Source organism: Triturus cristatus, chromosome 10, assembly GCF_964204655.1.
Source record: "Triturus cristatus chromosome 10, aTriCri1.1, whole genome shotgun sequence".
In the NCBI taxonomy this organism is placed as follows: Eukaryota; Metazoa; Chordata; class Amphibia; order Caudata; family Salamandridae; genus Triturus; species Triturus cristatus.
In genome coordinates, this window is record NC_140593.1 from 616,821,527 (window position 1) to 616,838,770 (window position 17,244).

At 43.6% G+C, this 17,244-nt stretch overlaps 1 protein-coding gene across 7 annotated transcripts in view; it reads right to left on the bottom strand.

Moving 5' to 3' along the window:
• ABCA3 (ATP binding cassette subfamily A member 3) overlaps positions 1-17,244 on the bottom strand; it is a 477,048-nt gene that overhangs the window by 43,122 nt on the left and 416,682 nt on the right. For all 7 annotated transcript variants that reach the window (XM_085632155.1, XM_085632148.1, XM_085632149.1 and 4 more), the window contains one exon: positions 1,967-2,125. In XM_085632155.1, the coding sequence (XP_085488281.1) occupies positions 1,967-2,125 (159 nt within the window). The remainder of the gene's footprint in view (positions 1-1,966; positions 2,126-17,244) is intronic.

The following is a 17,244-nucleotide window of genomic DNA, read 5'->3' on the forward strand; positions in this document are numbered from 1 at the left end:
CCGAGTGGCAAATTGTATCGCTGTAAGTTCGAGGTAGTTGATGTGGTGTCTCACTTATGGTAACATGTTCGGTAATGGCCATGGCCAGATACAAATCGGTTTTGTTCCACCACAGGAGGACATGCAGTGTTTGGGGCTCTACCAACACTAGGTCTTCTCATTGACCCTTCGCTTGTGACCACTGCTTTGCTAAGCACTCTTGTAGCTTGAAGTAGTTGATATGGTTGCCCCTGCGACTCTTACATCCTAGTTCCCGGAAGTCATAACGGAGAGAAGCAGGTATGAGCTACAGTACATTTACAACTGTTTGGGGTCCTTTTTGGCTGTCATAGCTTTATAGCAATGGGGGTTACTCTTTTGTGTTTGGGTGTCAGTCCCTGCCTAAACCTCTCCCATTTAGTAGTTAGTATTCACCATTTTTCAACCACTCCCCCTAGTCCTGATATATCTCCTACTAAGGGGCCGATTACGATGTCGTCAGGAAAGCATTCCAACCGAATCGGTTTAAGAATGCTTTCCAAACGATTCGTATTTGGGGAGTCGTATGGGAGTTACTATGTGTCAGGATGCTTACGGACTCGGTTCGGTCGGACTCCCATTGACTTCAATGGGACCTGTGTTGCGAACGAGAACACAGGCTCACACTGGAAAAAAGGGATGGGTGGGGAAAACCTTGCACCCAGTGGCAGGCACCCCATGATTCCTGCCACACTGTGCTTGGTTGGGAAGGGGGCGGACCTTGGGTACACCCACGGGTCCCATCCGGAGGCCAATGGGTGAAGGGGGGGACTGCTACGGGCCCCCAAAGTCCGATTCCCAAAGCCATTTCGTCTCGGTCAAACCGTTTCGGAACAGATGTCCAAATAGGTCATCGTACTCACTCGTTCGGAAACCGTCTCGATTGGGCTGTACTATTCGGCTCTGAATGACTCGGGCAGCCTGTATCTCATTCAGAACCGATTCGGACAGCCTGCATGGCTTTCTTGCATCATACTCGGTCGTCCGGAAAAGTGACCGATTCGGTCGGGAACAGAGGTACTGAATCGGATTCGCAGAATCTGAATCCCGTTCGGAGCCTTTCATGACGACATCGCAATCGGCCTCTAAGTAGTAGAGTTACTTGGGTGAGAATCTTCCCAAAGAGAAGACAGGAGAGGTGGAGATTTCCACTTGTAGGTTTGTGGATTGCATTTTGTAGTAATTAATACATGTGCAGTACTATTTTATGTATTACAAAATCCAATTTGTGAATCAGACCCCAAGAGTTTATCTATCCACCTAAATATGTGGTAACATTTTGAGCAAACGTAAGGGAAAAAAGTAAAACCCACAAATCACTTTGGAATCACTCTGGTGTGACACGTATCACAAAGTTCCAAGACCCCTCAAAAAATCAATCTTGAAAAAATGTAGTCCATCACAATACATGCCTTCTGTTTCTTTGTGGTTCCCAATACCACTCATTCCAAACACAATTGTGGATAAAATGAACTCAAAATCCGTTCTATTGGGGTTTTTAAGTCATGACCATGATCAGTCATGCATACCATGCTGACTATTGTAACTTTACTTATTGTAAATTGTTTACTTTTTGGTAAACAAGATGCTATTCCGAGCCTACCAAATGATGGGTACTGACAGACATCCACAACCCTCGCCTCCCCAAAAAAAGAGCAGGAATGCAGGGTTCCCTTGCACATTACACACAGAGGAAAGGTGAAAGAACACACACACACACCTGTATAAGTTGCTTTATGCCAAAAAAACCGATGGAGTATGCATCATCCCTCTACATATTCACACAACATACAAGTGCTAACTATTATGGGGTTGATACCGGCTTAGTGCTGCATGTGTGTCAGTTGATTCAAGGCTACACAATCAGTAGTCTGACTAAATCTTGTAAATTCCTCAAAATATCGACTCTTTTTTAAAGCCTCTCTTTAATGTAACATCAAAAACTCACTGAACATTTTGCAGATGATGGCAGCGCCTAATGAAGAGGTGCAGAACTGCATGAACTCATAGTTCTGATAGAAGTTGCTGATGGATTGTCCAAGGCAATAGTTGGGCAGGACCAGAAACACCTTATCCAGGGTATTTGATAGGTCAACCATTCCCAGCTCTGCAAGATAAACATATAACAAATTTAACATCAAGCTCAGGCACAGGAGATGCCAGGGACGACAGAGGATGGAGTACACTAGAAAGCAAAAGACTGAGTTACCTTGCTAGGGACATAAAAAGAACAAGTAATTTACTAGTAGCAATAGCTTACTGGTATAGGTATAGTCTATGAAACAGTGAGCTATTGGAACATAGGGTTACTTCTTCATACCTGAAATAATTCCACAGCTACAAAGGTTTGTTAGTATGAGTCACAAAGGAGATGCATTATTCCCAAAGCATGTTAATTAACTACATCACCTTGGCAAGTGGAAAAAAAAGAAAGTTGGGTCTGTGATGAAAGACTAAAACGTCTTTAAATTCTAATATTCTAAGGTTTTACTTTGAATTACTTGAGCTAATGCGCATGTGCTGATTTTATTTAAAGAGTTTTAACGAGGAAGCGCATGTTCAAGCAAGGCAAAAGATTTAAAGTGTCTATAAGAGTAGAAAAGCTATGCCTGAATGGAGCTTAAATATGCAGACTTTGGCTGTCTAAAGGAACACAACCTTAAACAAACCAGTGGCTCCTGACATCCAGCTCTAGATGGTTAGATCCCACCTCTCTGAGCATGCTACCTCCTTAGCTATTGCTCTTTTTCAAAGCACACTTTACCCATCACCATAATCTGAGAATAAATTCCAGAAACATTCTTCATCCTTACTTGTTTTAAGAGATCTATAGGTCGTGTTCAGGCAGATGTTTAATGAGAATGCCATTATCAGGTTAAAGCACATTAAAGCCATGCTGTTGAATGCTTCCTATACTCTGATCCTACAATATAGCAAGCTACAGCAGATACTGTGATTTCATACACAATATATAAGGAAAATGTTACTTATCATGTAACCAGCCGTTTGTAGCTTGCTGTACTATAGATTCACATAATCTGAATACTCCTGCCATCTGGAGTTGGAAATAGATGTCTGCAACTTGTTTTTGTTCAAATAACTTTTCCTCACAAGGTATTTTGTGACACTTCACTAAGCTTACCAGGAAAAAAGCTCCATGTCAGCTTGTTTTTCTTTAGCAGGTGAGTAATGCTTGAGAAGTATGGTGAAGGAACACAAAATACATCTTTAGTGAATTGTGAAATTATCAGAAAAAACAATATTTAGGATCAATCTACTCACTTCTGGGGAGGAAGGAGAGAGTGCACGTGAATCTACAGTGCTACAAGCCACGAAGAAAAAAGGTTACTTACTGTAACTCTAGTTATCCAGTATTGGAAGCCTACAGTACTCAGTTAACCACTCCCATCAGAGGCTTCCATACATCAGATTTTCAAACACAAGTGTTTATAATAAATTACTAGGTATAAATGGTGAGCGTCTAGAGGGGGTTGGATCCCATGTGAATCTATGATAGATGTCAGAGCTGGAGAACTACAGGTAAGTAACTTTTTTTCTTCTCCAGTATTGGATCTTTCATAGAGTCACATGCTTAAATCAGAATAGTAAGCAGTTAATAAGGCAAACATCAATATTTCCTATATGCGCTGTAAATTTGATGGTGGTCGGATATAAATTAGTATAACTTTTCTATAAGGGTCACCTTACTAGAACAGATGCTTAAAAACTGCTTGGTCCACAGCCGCATCATTTTGTACCGTTAAACAAACAGTAATGCTGGGTGAATGTGTGCCTATTTTTTTCAAGTTGCTGCTCTACAGATGTATTGTATAGACACACCAGCAAAAACAGCCATCGACGTAGACATACTCCTGGTCGAATAGGCCCTTACGAGAATTGCCATATGCTATCAATAATTGTTACTTTCTCCTCAAGGCACTGGTTTAGTGGATATAGAATTTTATGCATTGTTTAACATCTAAAGTACGTATTGTTCTCTCCACTATGTTCTTGAGGTTTTGGAAGAATGTTTTTAATACTAGTGGTTCATTCAAAATGGAACTGTGACTGTACCTTAGGAATAAAATGAGGATTTGTCTTTAGAATTACTCAATCGTCTCTAAACTGTATAGTAGACTCTGATGGTGAAAGCTTGTATCTCACTTACTCTTCTTGTTTAAGTAAGGGGCAGGAGCAATGCTAGCTTCCATGAAACATAATTAGGATCAGCCTTATTAATAGGTTTAAAGAGGATCTTCATTAGCTGTGTGTCAGGGTACTGTATTGAGTTGCCAAGAAACTGGACGGTCTTCAAAGGAGGATGAACCCTGAAAAGTTATTATACGAATTACGTTAAAATTCTATTTGACCACAATGAAGAATTGTTTGATGAACTCCTATAACGCAATATGTCTGTCAAATGGACCTAAACCGAAGAGTGAGACAGGCCAGATTTTGATAGATGTGATAGATACAGTAGTAGCTCTTGAGGATGCGATGAGAGTGGATGAACTTTGTTGCCCACATACCATAAACAAAATCATTTTCACTTGAACTGATAGGATGCATTAGTTGAGTCCGCTCTGGCTTTAGCTATGATTGTGATAAGCCGACAAGTTCAAGGGTTTTGAGTTCAAGCCAAGCACCTGATGTTTGTTATATGAGGGAAGAGTGGAGATGGGTGTTAACTTCCAATGTTTCACCTCAGATAGGAGAAGTAGCTCGGTGAAACAGTTTTGCAAGGATCATCTTGGGGCTATCAAATTTATTCGGCATGGTTTTCTCTATCTTGTTCAGGACTTTGGAAACAAAAGGTATTGGAGGGAAGGCTGAAGGTACACTGTGTAAGGAGTCCAGGCAAACCTCAAAGGAATTACAGAGGCACCAATGACTCCCCAAATGCACTCTTTTGTGGTAGTGTGGGTGAGCAGTTAGGCATATCAGAGGGTAGTACTAAGCATTTATTGCATACACAAAGGCAGAAAATGAGACACACACTTAATAAGAAATAAGACATTTATAAAAGTAAAATATATGCCAAGATCATCGGAAACGGGTAAGTACTTTTCAAGTTATGGGTTTTCACAGTTTTCAAAAATGGACACAGTGCAATTTCTGGATCGATAATGTTATCCTATGGAGGAAAAACATCTATTGCTTTCGGGCACTTAGCAGCAACTTACAAGATCTTTAGGACTTAAGGTGAGTATGGGGCAAGGCCTAAGGCAACACCAACAGTCAGCTCGGGAGGCTCTGGGGCATCCAGGTGCAGAGGTGTGTTTCGGTGTTGGGTGTCCTATTCACTTCAATGGGAGAACGGTCTGGTCAGAAAGAGGCTGCAAGCTGGGACTACGGCATCAGTCTGGGGGAACCCACAGGGGGATCAACCCTCGAGATCCTTGAGCAAGCAGGGCCACCCTTGGTCCATTTCTTCTTGGGCTGTGGGCTCGGGTGCCTTGGTGTGTTTTGGCATCGGATCCGGTGCAGGAGTTTATCGCAATTGGAGGGGACCTGCAGGAAGAGGCTGCAGACGGCGACTGGAAGTCCAGTCTGGGCAAACACAAGGATGGGCTTAGCTCTTGTGTGTCTAGGGTCCCCTTCTGCACTGTCACCTTCATTGGACTTGGGCTGTGTAGCGAGGGTGCATAGGTGTTTTGAGGCATCGGGTGGCGGAGGTCACAGACTCACTCTAAGTATTTGGTTTTTGCAGAGGGAGGCAAACAGGACAGCTGGGCTACTCTCGATGTGGGTCTCACTTTCCCTGAAGTTCCTATAATCCCTCAACATGCAGGTCTGTCTTCCTCGATGTTGGTGTCCGGACTGGACACAACAAGCCTTGGCTGCTGCAAGGGGTACAGTAACCCAGGTTATGTGTAGACCCGGTTGTTACTGGAGTCCCCACACTTATAAAGAGGACGGATCAGACCTGTAGGTGCACTGCTATCTGTTCCTGGGCGGCTGCTGCGTCGGTAGACTCCCCTAGGTGGCTGGACGGTGGACCGGGTCTTGCTTCTTTGGTGCCTGCTCTTCATCAAAAGAACCTTCGGTTTTAAGCCATTGTTTGTCTAACTTCTCCTAGTGGCCCCTCATCTGCAGGTGGCAGAGAGCAATCAAGGGAATGCACGAGGACATCATTCCCAGCAAAGATTTGTAAAGTTGTACCAAAACTGAATTTCTTGTTAGGAATTTACTTGCTAGTTGTATCCGTTTTCAGTGTCTGCAGATGGGTATGCTTTATCCTTTATGGTATCTAGATCCACTCCGAGAAAGGTAATGTTTTGTGATGGATGAAAGGAAGACTTCTGAGTGTTTAAAGTGAGGCCCAAATTGCTGAATATTTGTAAGCGGGCTTAAGTTGACTTTTTTGCGGCCCGAGACGATGGAGTCTTTAACAGCCAGCTGTTTAGGTAAGGAAACACTTGGACCATCATCTTCCTCATCATCATTTGATTCCTCCATATCTAGCAGGTGACTTGGTGGTAAAGGTGAGACTTTACTTGGAGATGTATATTCAGGTATTAATGGCATAGGAATTCCCTTTTCTGAATTCAGGGTCACATTTTGCATTGTCACCGACGTTTTCTTAATTGCTAGTTTGATCGTTGTCAAGGTGGATGGCATCCAAGAAGAAGAAATTGCTGTTGTTACGATCAATGGCGTTATTGTGGATATCGTCGTAGCTACCATCGTTGACAGTAGTGTCAACAGTGTTCGCAGAGCTTTGGCAATGAGGTCAATGAGGATTTCTTCAAGGGTTTCAATGTCTTTGATTATTTGCTCGTCATCAACGATTCAATTGATTTTTTTTTTCTTCAAAGTAATCAAAACCTTACTTGATGTAGTTGTAGGCTCAAACCTGGATTTTGAGGAATTCTGCTCTTTGAAGTGCTTTGAAGATAGGCTTCGCTATTGGGAAAGTCTGTGATGACTTTTTTTTTTTAAAGACTTTCTAGGACGTTTCTCAGTTTTATGATGTTTAGAAGAACTACTCTCTGATCTCTCTCTCGCTTGTGAGATCTTTTGGAGGATTCCGAGGTAGGTTCACTTTCCTCACAAGAGATTGGTTGTCCTTGTTCTTGAGCTTTGAAGCCACAACAGTAGCATAGCTTCTCTCTCTTTCAAAGTCTTTGAGGACAATAAGTGTGACATATTTTGCAGTCTTTCACTTTTTGTGAAGGATGAAGGCAATATATACATTCATTGGGGGGGGGTCTTCTGAAATATAGTCTTTTCTTCCCACACAAACCACAAAGCCTGAAAAGGCTCTTTTTTAAAGTGTCTGCCATTATGGTATGTCAGAATCTCTCTTATTAGAGTTTGAGAGGGATATTTTGCCCAATATTACTTGCTGTAGGATTTACAATCTTGAAAATGAACAGGGGCGGCACCTCTTCAGGAGGGGAGGAGAGTCTCCCCGCTTGCTGCAAGCGCAGCAGGCACACATGTAAGTAAAATGACATGTCAATGTCCTTTTACTTATATGCTGCAGTGTGATGACAGGGCTGAATCCTGCGATTGTAGGCTTACAGCTGCCCCTGCACTCACCATGAACCGACAGGTCAACGCAGTCACATCCAGCTGCTTCAACACCCTCCGCATACTCCGCAAGACCTTCAAATGGAACCCCCCCTCCCCCGAGACAAGAAAGTCACCCACACGCTCATCACCAGCAGACTGGATTATGGAAACGCGCTCTACGCTGGCATCAACAAGTCCCTACATCACAAACTCCAGACGATACAGAACACCGCAGCCAGACTCGTCCTTGGCATCCCCCGACAAGAACACATAAGCCAACATCTACGAAGACTCCACTGGCTCCCTGTAGAGAAAAGAATCACTTTCAAAATCCTCACCCACGCATACAAATGCCTACACAACAAAGGACCCGAATACCTCAACGACAGAGTCAACTTCCACGTACCCAAAAGAAGCCCCCGCTCCTCCAACCTTGCACTAGCCGAAACCCCACCCATCCACAGAGCCAGAGCAGGCGGAAGATCCTTCTTCCACATCACAGCCAAGACATGGAACGAGCTACCGGCAGACCTCAGACGCGCCCCCTCCCTGAACACCTTCAGAAAGACCCTCAAGACCTGGCTCTTTGGCTAAGCCAACCAGCGGACCCCCCACCCCCCCATGCCTTGAGACCCCCACGGGTGAGTGGCACGCTTACACTTCCCCTGATTGATCGATTGCAGTGCGCTTGTCGGGTTGGCCGGCTGGCTTGCTACGGCCAACCCGACATGCACACTGTAGACCCAGCAATCCCATGGCTGTGAAACAGCCAGGGGATTTCAGGCATAGCCCCCAGCTTCAAAATGAGCACTGGGTTAGCCTGCTCCCACCAATCCTGGAGCTGCTCTCATGCTGAAAACATATGAAGAAAGGGGTAAGGCCCTAGAGGACAAATACCAGGGAGGGCCGTATTCAATAAGTACAACGAAAGGGAACCCGGTATTCTGATTAATTCATGCAGTTTCTGTATTGCAATAATCACATTCAATAATTTCATATGATTAGGTTATTTATTAAACCTTTTTTTTCACCTTTTCAAAAGTATATACATTAGAAGGAACACAGGTGCAAAAAGACTACTAATCCTTCTGGTCCAACACATTTCAAATTAATTCCACTATTTACACCTATTCACATATTTACAACATTTACCACAATACATGATACATACATTTGACAAAAATCAAATAACAATAACATCAATATAGTTCATAAACCAATGACTCATTTAATACTGATCCATACAACTTAATTCATTATTGCTGGTAAGTACAAGTCAGTTTTTGAAACTGGAATCCCCAATTGCATTCAACGTTCCTCAGAATCTAACCACCCTTCGATCGTGATCTTAGTGTCAATTATAAAACATGCCGATGTGTTTCGAACCCCACGGGACCTCCAGGGGCTCTCATCAGGGCTTCTGAATTATACATGCATTGCTATGATCTACAAAATAAAACAAATGTGTCACTCTTACTCTAATCTCAAGGTAACTCACTTCTCATCAGTAAACTTGCAAACCAAAAATGCCCTACCTGCTGATTGACCGTTTTTACTTGAAGTTTACACTGTTAAGGTGAAGGGGGAACAAGCTTAACTGGCCCTGTTCAAACACAGCTAATTAGACTACGCGTTCAGGTCTTGCCTCATTAACATTCGTAAAATGGCTACAAAAACGTTACACGTACCTCAGCTTATTTTAGGTGCTGGGAATCTCAAAAACCCTCGATATCCTGAGATACACCGCTAAGCGCCTGACTCAATCTAAAACATGAGATGAAACGGAAGGGAGTCGTATCAAAAATTGCTTTTTGCCATTACATGGTTTTAACACTGCGACTGTGTTTTTCTCGTCATGAGTCTACATACCTGCCGCAGTTTTGACTATCAATTAGTCCCGCCACTCGTGGGTACAAAGTAGCCCCGTAGTGCTGACTATCATTTAATCCTGCCACTCGTGGGTGCAAAGTGGCACTGAAGTGCTGGCGTCCATTCTGAAAACCGAAAGGAACGGACGTTGTTAAGCCGCCGACATTTTGTGGCTCATGTAGGTTTCTTAGTCGAAAAAACAAAGAAGCAAGTCCGTGCCTTACCGCACTATCGTGTGTTCTTTGTTCTTGTTTCCCTCATTAAATGGTGTCGGTTTGGGCCATTTCTAAACGAGCAACGAAGAGCACGGTGTCAGTAAAACTTTCACCTTTCTCGCTATTATGTAGCAGCCCACTTCTCACCCCGTCTGCACTTACTTCTGTTTGGAAAAGGTTCATCTACGCAGTCACGCTCCTAAGCCGCAGGGGCACTTCCTGTTTGAGCTTTTTGCAATAAAGTTATTGCTGGGAATTCTGGGACTCATAGTTCAAACAAACTATTCATTCAACTGACATGTTCTCATGCCCTTGACAACGCCATCATTTCATTATTATGCCCTGTATGGGTGCTGTTAAATATCAAAATCAAATATGCTTCTTTTGTGAGAAGAACTGAATCAATATCCATCAGCCTTTAAGGTGTGTTGAGACATACTAAAACTGTCCACTTGAAGTCTCTCTTTCTGTGTGTGCAGGCGATGTGAAGTGATCAACCATAGGGGCAGTGAGCACTTTCTTTTTAATTTTGGACCTGTGTTGTGTGACCTGTGTGACCTGAGCCAGCCCCCCAAGCCTGCCGGGACCAGAGCGCCCACTGGGTGACCATGAGCTGCCTAAATCCAGTCAATAAAGCTATATTTTTGGCGACGATTTGCTGTGCCAGGCGAAGGAGTTCTCAGTGAAGGAGATTCACCCAGAGGAACCTATGCAGCCGCAGGAGTGTATAGTTCCCCAACGAAGGCCTACCTGTGTATTTTTTCGCCGGCACTGCCACCAGAGTCATTGTTGTGGTGGTCCCGACGACCGGAGGAGTCCAGGGACTACCACTCCCAGCGCCACAAGCGGCGCACGCCGCAAATGTCATCGCTCCGCGCCCGGAGGCGCACATAAGCGGCACGGCACTCCCGCAGCGCGGGTTCCCCAACGAAGCCATACCTGTGTACTTTTTCGCCGCCACCGCCACCGGAGTCATTGTTGCGGTGGTCCCGACAACCAGAGGAGTCCATGGACTACCACTCCCAGCGTCACAAGCGGTGCACGCCGCAAACATCATCGCTCCGTGCCCGGAGGCGCACATAAGCGGCACGGCACTCCCGCAGCGCGGGTTCCCCAACGAAGCCATACCTGTGTACTTTTTCGCCGCCACCGCCACCGGAGTCATTGTTGCGGTGGTCCCGACAACCAGAGGAGTCCATGGACTACCACTCCCAGCGTCACAAGCGGTGCACGCCGCAAACATCATCGCTCCGCGCCCGGAGGCGCACATAAGCGGCACGGGACTCCCGCAGCGCGGGTTCCCCAACGAAGGCCTACCTGTGTACTTTTTCGCCGCCACTGCCACCGGAGTCATTGTTGCGGTGGTCCCGACGACCGGAGGAGTCCAGGGGCTACCACTCCCAGCGCCACAAGTGGCGCACACCGCAAACGTCATCGCTCCGCGCCCGGAGGCACACATAAGCAGCACGGGACTCCCGCAGCGCGGGTTCCCCAACGAAGGCCTACCTGTGTACTTTTTCGCCGCCACTGCCACCGGAGTCATTGTTGTGGTGGTGCCGACGACCGGAGGAGTCCAGGGGCTACCACTCCCAGCGCCACAAGTGGCGCACACCGCAAACGTCATCGCTCCGTGCCCGGAGGTGCACATAAGCGGCACGCGACTCCCGCAGCGCGGGACGCGCACGGGCGTGCCCAGGCCAGTCTGCGCCCGTCAGCGACTGGAGGAGACTGGACTGGGCTACCCCCTTTGCAATTCATACTGTCACTATACGGTGTGGTAAGGACTCTCTAAATAAAACGGGACAACAAAATAGTTAGCTGGGACTTAAGAAATATTAAGTGTTAACTTCTGTTTGGTAAATTAAAGAAGTATGAGCTCAAACAGACGTAAGGGGGCTGCTGGCACCCTGGATGCCTTTATTATCACAGCAGAGTCCCTTTTAACCCACGAGATACAGATAGCAGAGAGACGCCTCTCTCTTGACCCCTCTAAACTAGCTGCATATAGACAAACGAGCCCATTAACTACTAAGCCTCCATTACAGTCACCAAGGCTAAGTCCAACAGTGATTGTCCATAACGAGCAACGAAAATTAACTTCACTGATACCACCCTTAATTGATTTGGACAATGTGGAAGTTATGGAAGATGGCCCAAACAAAAGGGGATTGACAACTAGGTTGCGCGAGCCGAGGTTATCTGAAGAATTAAATGAGACGGGGAAATCGGTAAAAAATAGACAAACAAACAGGCATAGGAAAGCCAAAACAAAGAAAGCAGGAGGGCAGGTGTGTATGGTAAATTTAAACCATAATACCGATGAGCACCCTGAGATTGAAACCCAGAACAGAACAGTTAGCACGCAGACAGAGACAGACCTTGGTATATATCCTCTTTTTTTTAGAACAGACTAGGACAATTCTAGAGGGCTCTATAGCATCAATGCTAGAAAATGCTTTTGGGATAATGTTAACACAGATTAGTGATCAAATGGATAAGAAACTTAGTCCAATAGGAATAAAGATGGAGCAACTGAATAGTGCAATAGAACAATTAAAAATTAGCAGCAATACCGTCCACATTGAAAAACGCACAGGGACATATCCATTATTACAAGCAGAAGGGTTGCTAGCACAGCAAACTAAAATGAGTAATGTGGGTAAAGAGCAATTATCAGCAAATCATATGCCAAAGCTGATTGGCAGGAACATAGATCAACTGGGTAGAGCATGGAATACACAAGATAATTCAGGAGGGCTTCAAAACAGTAACACCCAACATATAACTCCTAACGTACCAGAGACTCATACTGGTTTAAGACAAACACAAAGTCCCAAAGGGACTGACCCTATACCCAATAATGAAGTTTTAGGTCTTCCACAGGCCTTGTGCCCTTATGCGCTAATTTTAGCTGGAGTCCCACCGCTTAAAAGATAGCAAAAAGAATCATGGCATAATTTGCGAAATAAGACGGTTGATTGGCTCACTAAACACAAAAAATTCCATCCCTTGAACATAAAAGATATACTTATGATCCGTAGGGTTGGGTGGATAGGGCAATCCCCAAAGAATATGGTAGGCGACTGCGTAGCAGTAAATTTTCGGCGACCACAGTTGGTAAGCAGAATACTAAACATGCATGAGGAGATATCCCCCCAAGGTAGTTGCATTACTGCCCTTCCACTGGGCTTTTTCTACAGACCCCGATTTGGAAATTCCCATAATAGTGATGGTACACAAGTAGTACTCTCCAATAGGTTCCAGGGGATATCTGATCTAGATGCATTAGATTGACAACAAAAGATATTACATCAGAGAGATATCCAACCTGGGATTATCAGGCAAAATTGTGAAATGGTTCAAACTCGCTCAATAAATGTTCATAGTGTGGAAATGCCCCATTATGTCTTAGAGTCTGGTAGGATACAGGAAATAAGGCAGTATCGTGTGGAGGAGAATACAAGTATTACTCAAGGCAATCTCTTAGAGATTCTATCTGACCACATGATTAGTAGTATTATAACCGAGAAATCCAATTGTAGTACGAGTAATAACCTACATCTGGATGCTGAACGAGGTTCACGGTCAGAAATACGTCTTATTTCATGGAATATAGCAGGCCTCAATAGGAATCTCAGAGATATGGAATGGCACAAGTACATAGAGCAGAGTGATATTTGCCTTTTGCAGGAGACTTGGGCATTGGAAATCCCCCACAGAGTAGGATACAAGACATTTAATGTGGAAGCTATTCAGTCGACTAGAGGTATGCCATCGGGGGGCCTAACTATTTGGGTACGGATCAGCCTTGAAGTTGATATAACCCAAATATCTTTACCATCACATGATATAATTGGGATCAAAATAATTGCTAGAGATGGAAAAAAGATCTATTTAATTAACATCTACAATAGACCGAGCCCAGCAATAAAGGAATCATCAGTGATAGACCAACTTGATTCCTTTTTGAATACATTGGAATCGGAGGCACGGGTAATTGTTGGGGGGGACTTGAACTGCTGTTTTGAACCAGTGGTGGGTTTTGAAAATCTTTTTGAGGGCGAAGATGCAGCAAATAATATCCCTAATATAGAAAGCGACAAGCTAGTGCCGTGCACTGTGGCAGTGGCGCAAATTATGAAATTGACTACAGGGAATGGACTAAGAGCTTGTAATGGCAGTTTACCCTCGGATAGACCAAGTGCGTATACTTTCTGTAGAGGCAAATCTCGGAGTAATATAGACTATATAATGGTTTCGATGGAGCTATGGCCAATTGTCCTTGATTTAAAAATAGAACCTAGAATTGAGAGTGACCACAGACCACTTCAGCTGACATTATCAGTGCAGCTAATTCTTCCTGCGTTTTTATGTAGTGAAGGAAATAATAATCCTGTAGATGAAACCCTAGTAAGTAACAACCGCCGAACCCTTAAATGGCCATATATTCTAGGGAACACCCATTCTTTGGAATGCATTTATAAGACCTTCGCGGATATTATTTTGCCCTATATTGATAAACTACCTGATCCAATTTTAATGCTAGAGCTACATAATGCCCTTGTCGATGCATTAAATCCATAAGTGAGCAACGCTCTGAAGGAAGGTAGTAGAGGCAAGCAAGATGAGAAACCAGGGATGAATCCTTGGTATAATAAGGAGTGTCGCGAAGCAAAGGCTAAAATAATAGTGGCAATCGAAACCAACAATGTAGTCCTAATAAGGGAGAATAGGGCACGTTACAAGAGAATCCTAATTAAAACAAAAAAAATCTGGGAAGATACCATCTGGTCAGAACTAATAAGTGCTGCGAAAACAAAAGACCAGCTAAGTTTCTGGAGGCTAATAGCAAAAGGGAACAGGTCAGGTAGGGACACTAAGGATCTTTTCCTTGACGCTAATACCTGGGTTGAGCATTTTACTGGTCTTCACGCAGTAGTTGAAACTGACCAGCCTAATATTGCTGTCGACTTGGCGTAAAACTTAAGGATCGCGAATTTACATTTTAGTTTGGAGGAAGCCATTTTGGCCATTGATGCAGTAAAGCCCGGGAAAGCCCCAGATCCGGATAAAATACCAGGTGATCTACTAAAGCACGATATTGGCGTTTGGGGACCATATATTAATTGTTTATGCAACGCAATAGCCTTCGGGAATGCCAATACCCGAGTCATGGAAAGGGGCAGAAATTGTGACGATTTTTAAGAAGGGCAACCGTTATGACCCCGTAAGAAATCGCCCAATAAGTTTAATTGATATTTTACAAAAGATTTATGCCAGGCATATTTTAAATAGACTGAGATTGGACTTAGGACTGAGTTCTATCTAGAACGAGCTAGCTCTGAAACCTCTTAGGTTTTGGCGCAGGCTATGGATAACTCCAGAACTGTCTAATTATAGGCTTGAATTAAAGGATGTGCTGAACCATGGTAGTGCAGCGAAAATCCCCTGGCTTGCATTTGTGAAAAAGGAACTGGGGAAAATGGGTCTATCGGACCTTTGGCATGAGCCAGAACAGGCATGCAGGGGGGTCTCATGCAAAATGCTTGCGAAGTCCTTTATGGACTACAAACAAAATATATGGCTGCATGACTCCAAAGCTGGCCCTCTGACAACGACCTTTTTAACACTTAAACACTCATATGTTTTTGAGGAGTTTTTGAATCTTATTTACCCAGTTGGAGCTAGGAAGGTATATATCCAATGGAGATTCGCAATGCTACCACTAAGGGCATTTACAAGTAAGTGGTCTACACCAACGAGTAATTCTTGCCCTGGATGCGGTGCGATTAAGGAAGATGAACTACACATGCTCTTTTTTTGCCCTGCTTACAGTAAAGCCAGAAAGTACTGGTTGGTACCCTTGTGCAAGAACATGGGCTTTGATAAATGTCTTGTTGCAATGAGAGTCCTTAAAACTGACACTTCACCGCACATAGTTTTCGCACTCTCAAAGTTCCTGCTAGCTATGTGGTCCAAGAGATGTTCTCTCATTACAGCGGCATCCAGGGGTGATTGTATATTATGATTGCATACCCTGTTTGATAATCTGATTTTATGAAATGTTTATTTATCTCTTGTGGTTTTATATATGTTTTAACTGTTTTAACTGTAATCTTTTATGACTGAAAAAATGTCGAAATAAAGATCAAATGATGATGATGATGAAATAGACTAAGTGACTGGATAGAAGAATAAAATGTGCTTTCAAAATTTCAGGCAGGATTCAGAATTAAAACTAGCACAATCAATCAAGTATTTACATTCAAGTGTATTTGTTGGAAGTATATAAATGTAAGAAAGGGCTATTTGTATATTGCTTTCGTAGATCTGAAAGCTGCATTCGACTCGATACCATGGAATTTATTGTGGGATTCACTAAAATACCAAGGGGTGTCTAGCGACTTGTTAGTACAAATTATGAGACTGCATGAGGAAAACTTCGCTAAAGTGAGATGGGGACCACGGGGCGAACTCACAGAGTGAATCCCTGTAAGAAGAGGTGTGCGCCAGGGGTGCGTACCAGCGCCCACCCTATCTTCTTTATATGTGAATGATATTCCTGAGTATCTGTATGGTTGCGCTAATGATGCTCCTAAGTTGGGGGGGGATCTGGTATCAGCATTATTATTTGCTGATGATACTATATTAATATTACAGACCCCGAAAGGATTACAGTGTTGAATAGATCGTTTCTATACATACTGCATTACTAAGGGCCTTGAAATCCAAACTCCAACAAAACTAAGTATATGGCAATAAATCCGCACAGATCATTTAAAAAGAATCTAGTACTAAAGAACCAAAAATTAGAGTACGTGCAAAGTTTTAATTATTTGGGTATAACCCTAGATACAAAAATGTGTTGGAAACCTCAGTTGGAAAAAAACAAGATAATCCTTCTGCAAAATACGGTGTCGATAGCCAAAAAACACCAAGCTAGCACTTCGAAAGCAGTTTCTCCAGCATAGGAGGTTTTTAAACGCAAAGCCCAATCAGCTTCCCTTTACAGGGCCAAAATCTGGGGGCCTTACTGTAAAAAGAACTTTGAATTGGGAGAAAACAAATTCTTTAGGACAATATTAAGTCTTCCCATAAGAATTCCCCTGATTCCTATCACCATGGCCCTGAATGTTAAACGCACTGACCCTGCTGCCCAACTAAGACAACTCCTATGCTGGGTAAGACTTTGGATAACCCCGGAACTGAAACACTATAGGGAAGGTCTAGAGGAGATATTAAAGAACGATAGGAGCAAGGATATTCCTTGGTTCAAGCAAATCTCCTTCTGGTTCTCAAAGCTGGGTATATCTTATTTTTGGGAAGATCCGACCCAGCTAATATTATCATCAAAGAAACTGCTAAAAATAACCTTTTGGGCTCATATCAAAAACAGTATGTTACATAGCTCCAATAAAGGGTCACTTACAAATAAGTTTCTTCTTTATAAAGATGTTCCATGTTTTGAGCCATTTATGGACGAGGTGCGCCCACAATTAGCTAAGTCCCTATATGCAAAATTTAGGTACGGGGTGCTACAAACAAATGTTAATAGATCCAGATGGCGTAGCAATCCTGAAAGTGAAAGTAGTGAACTGTGTCTACTATGTCAAAGTGAAGCCAA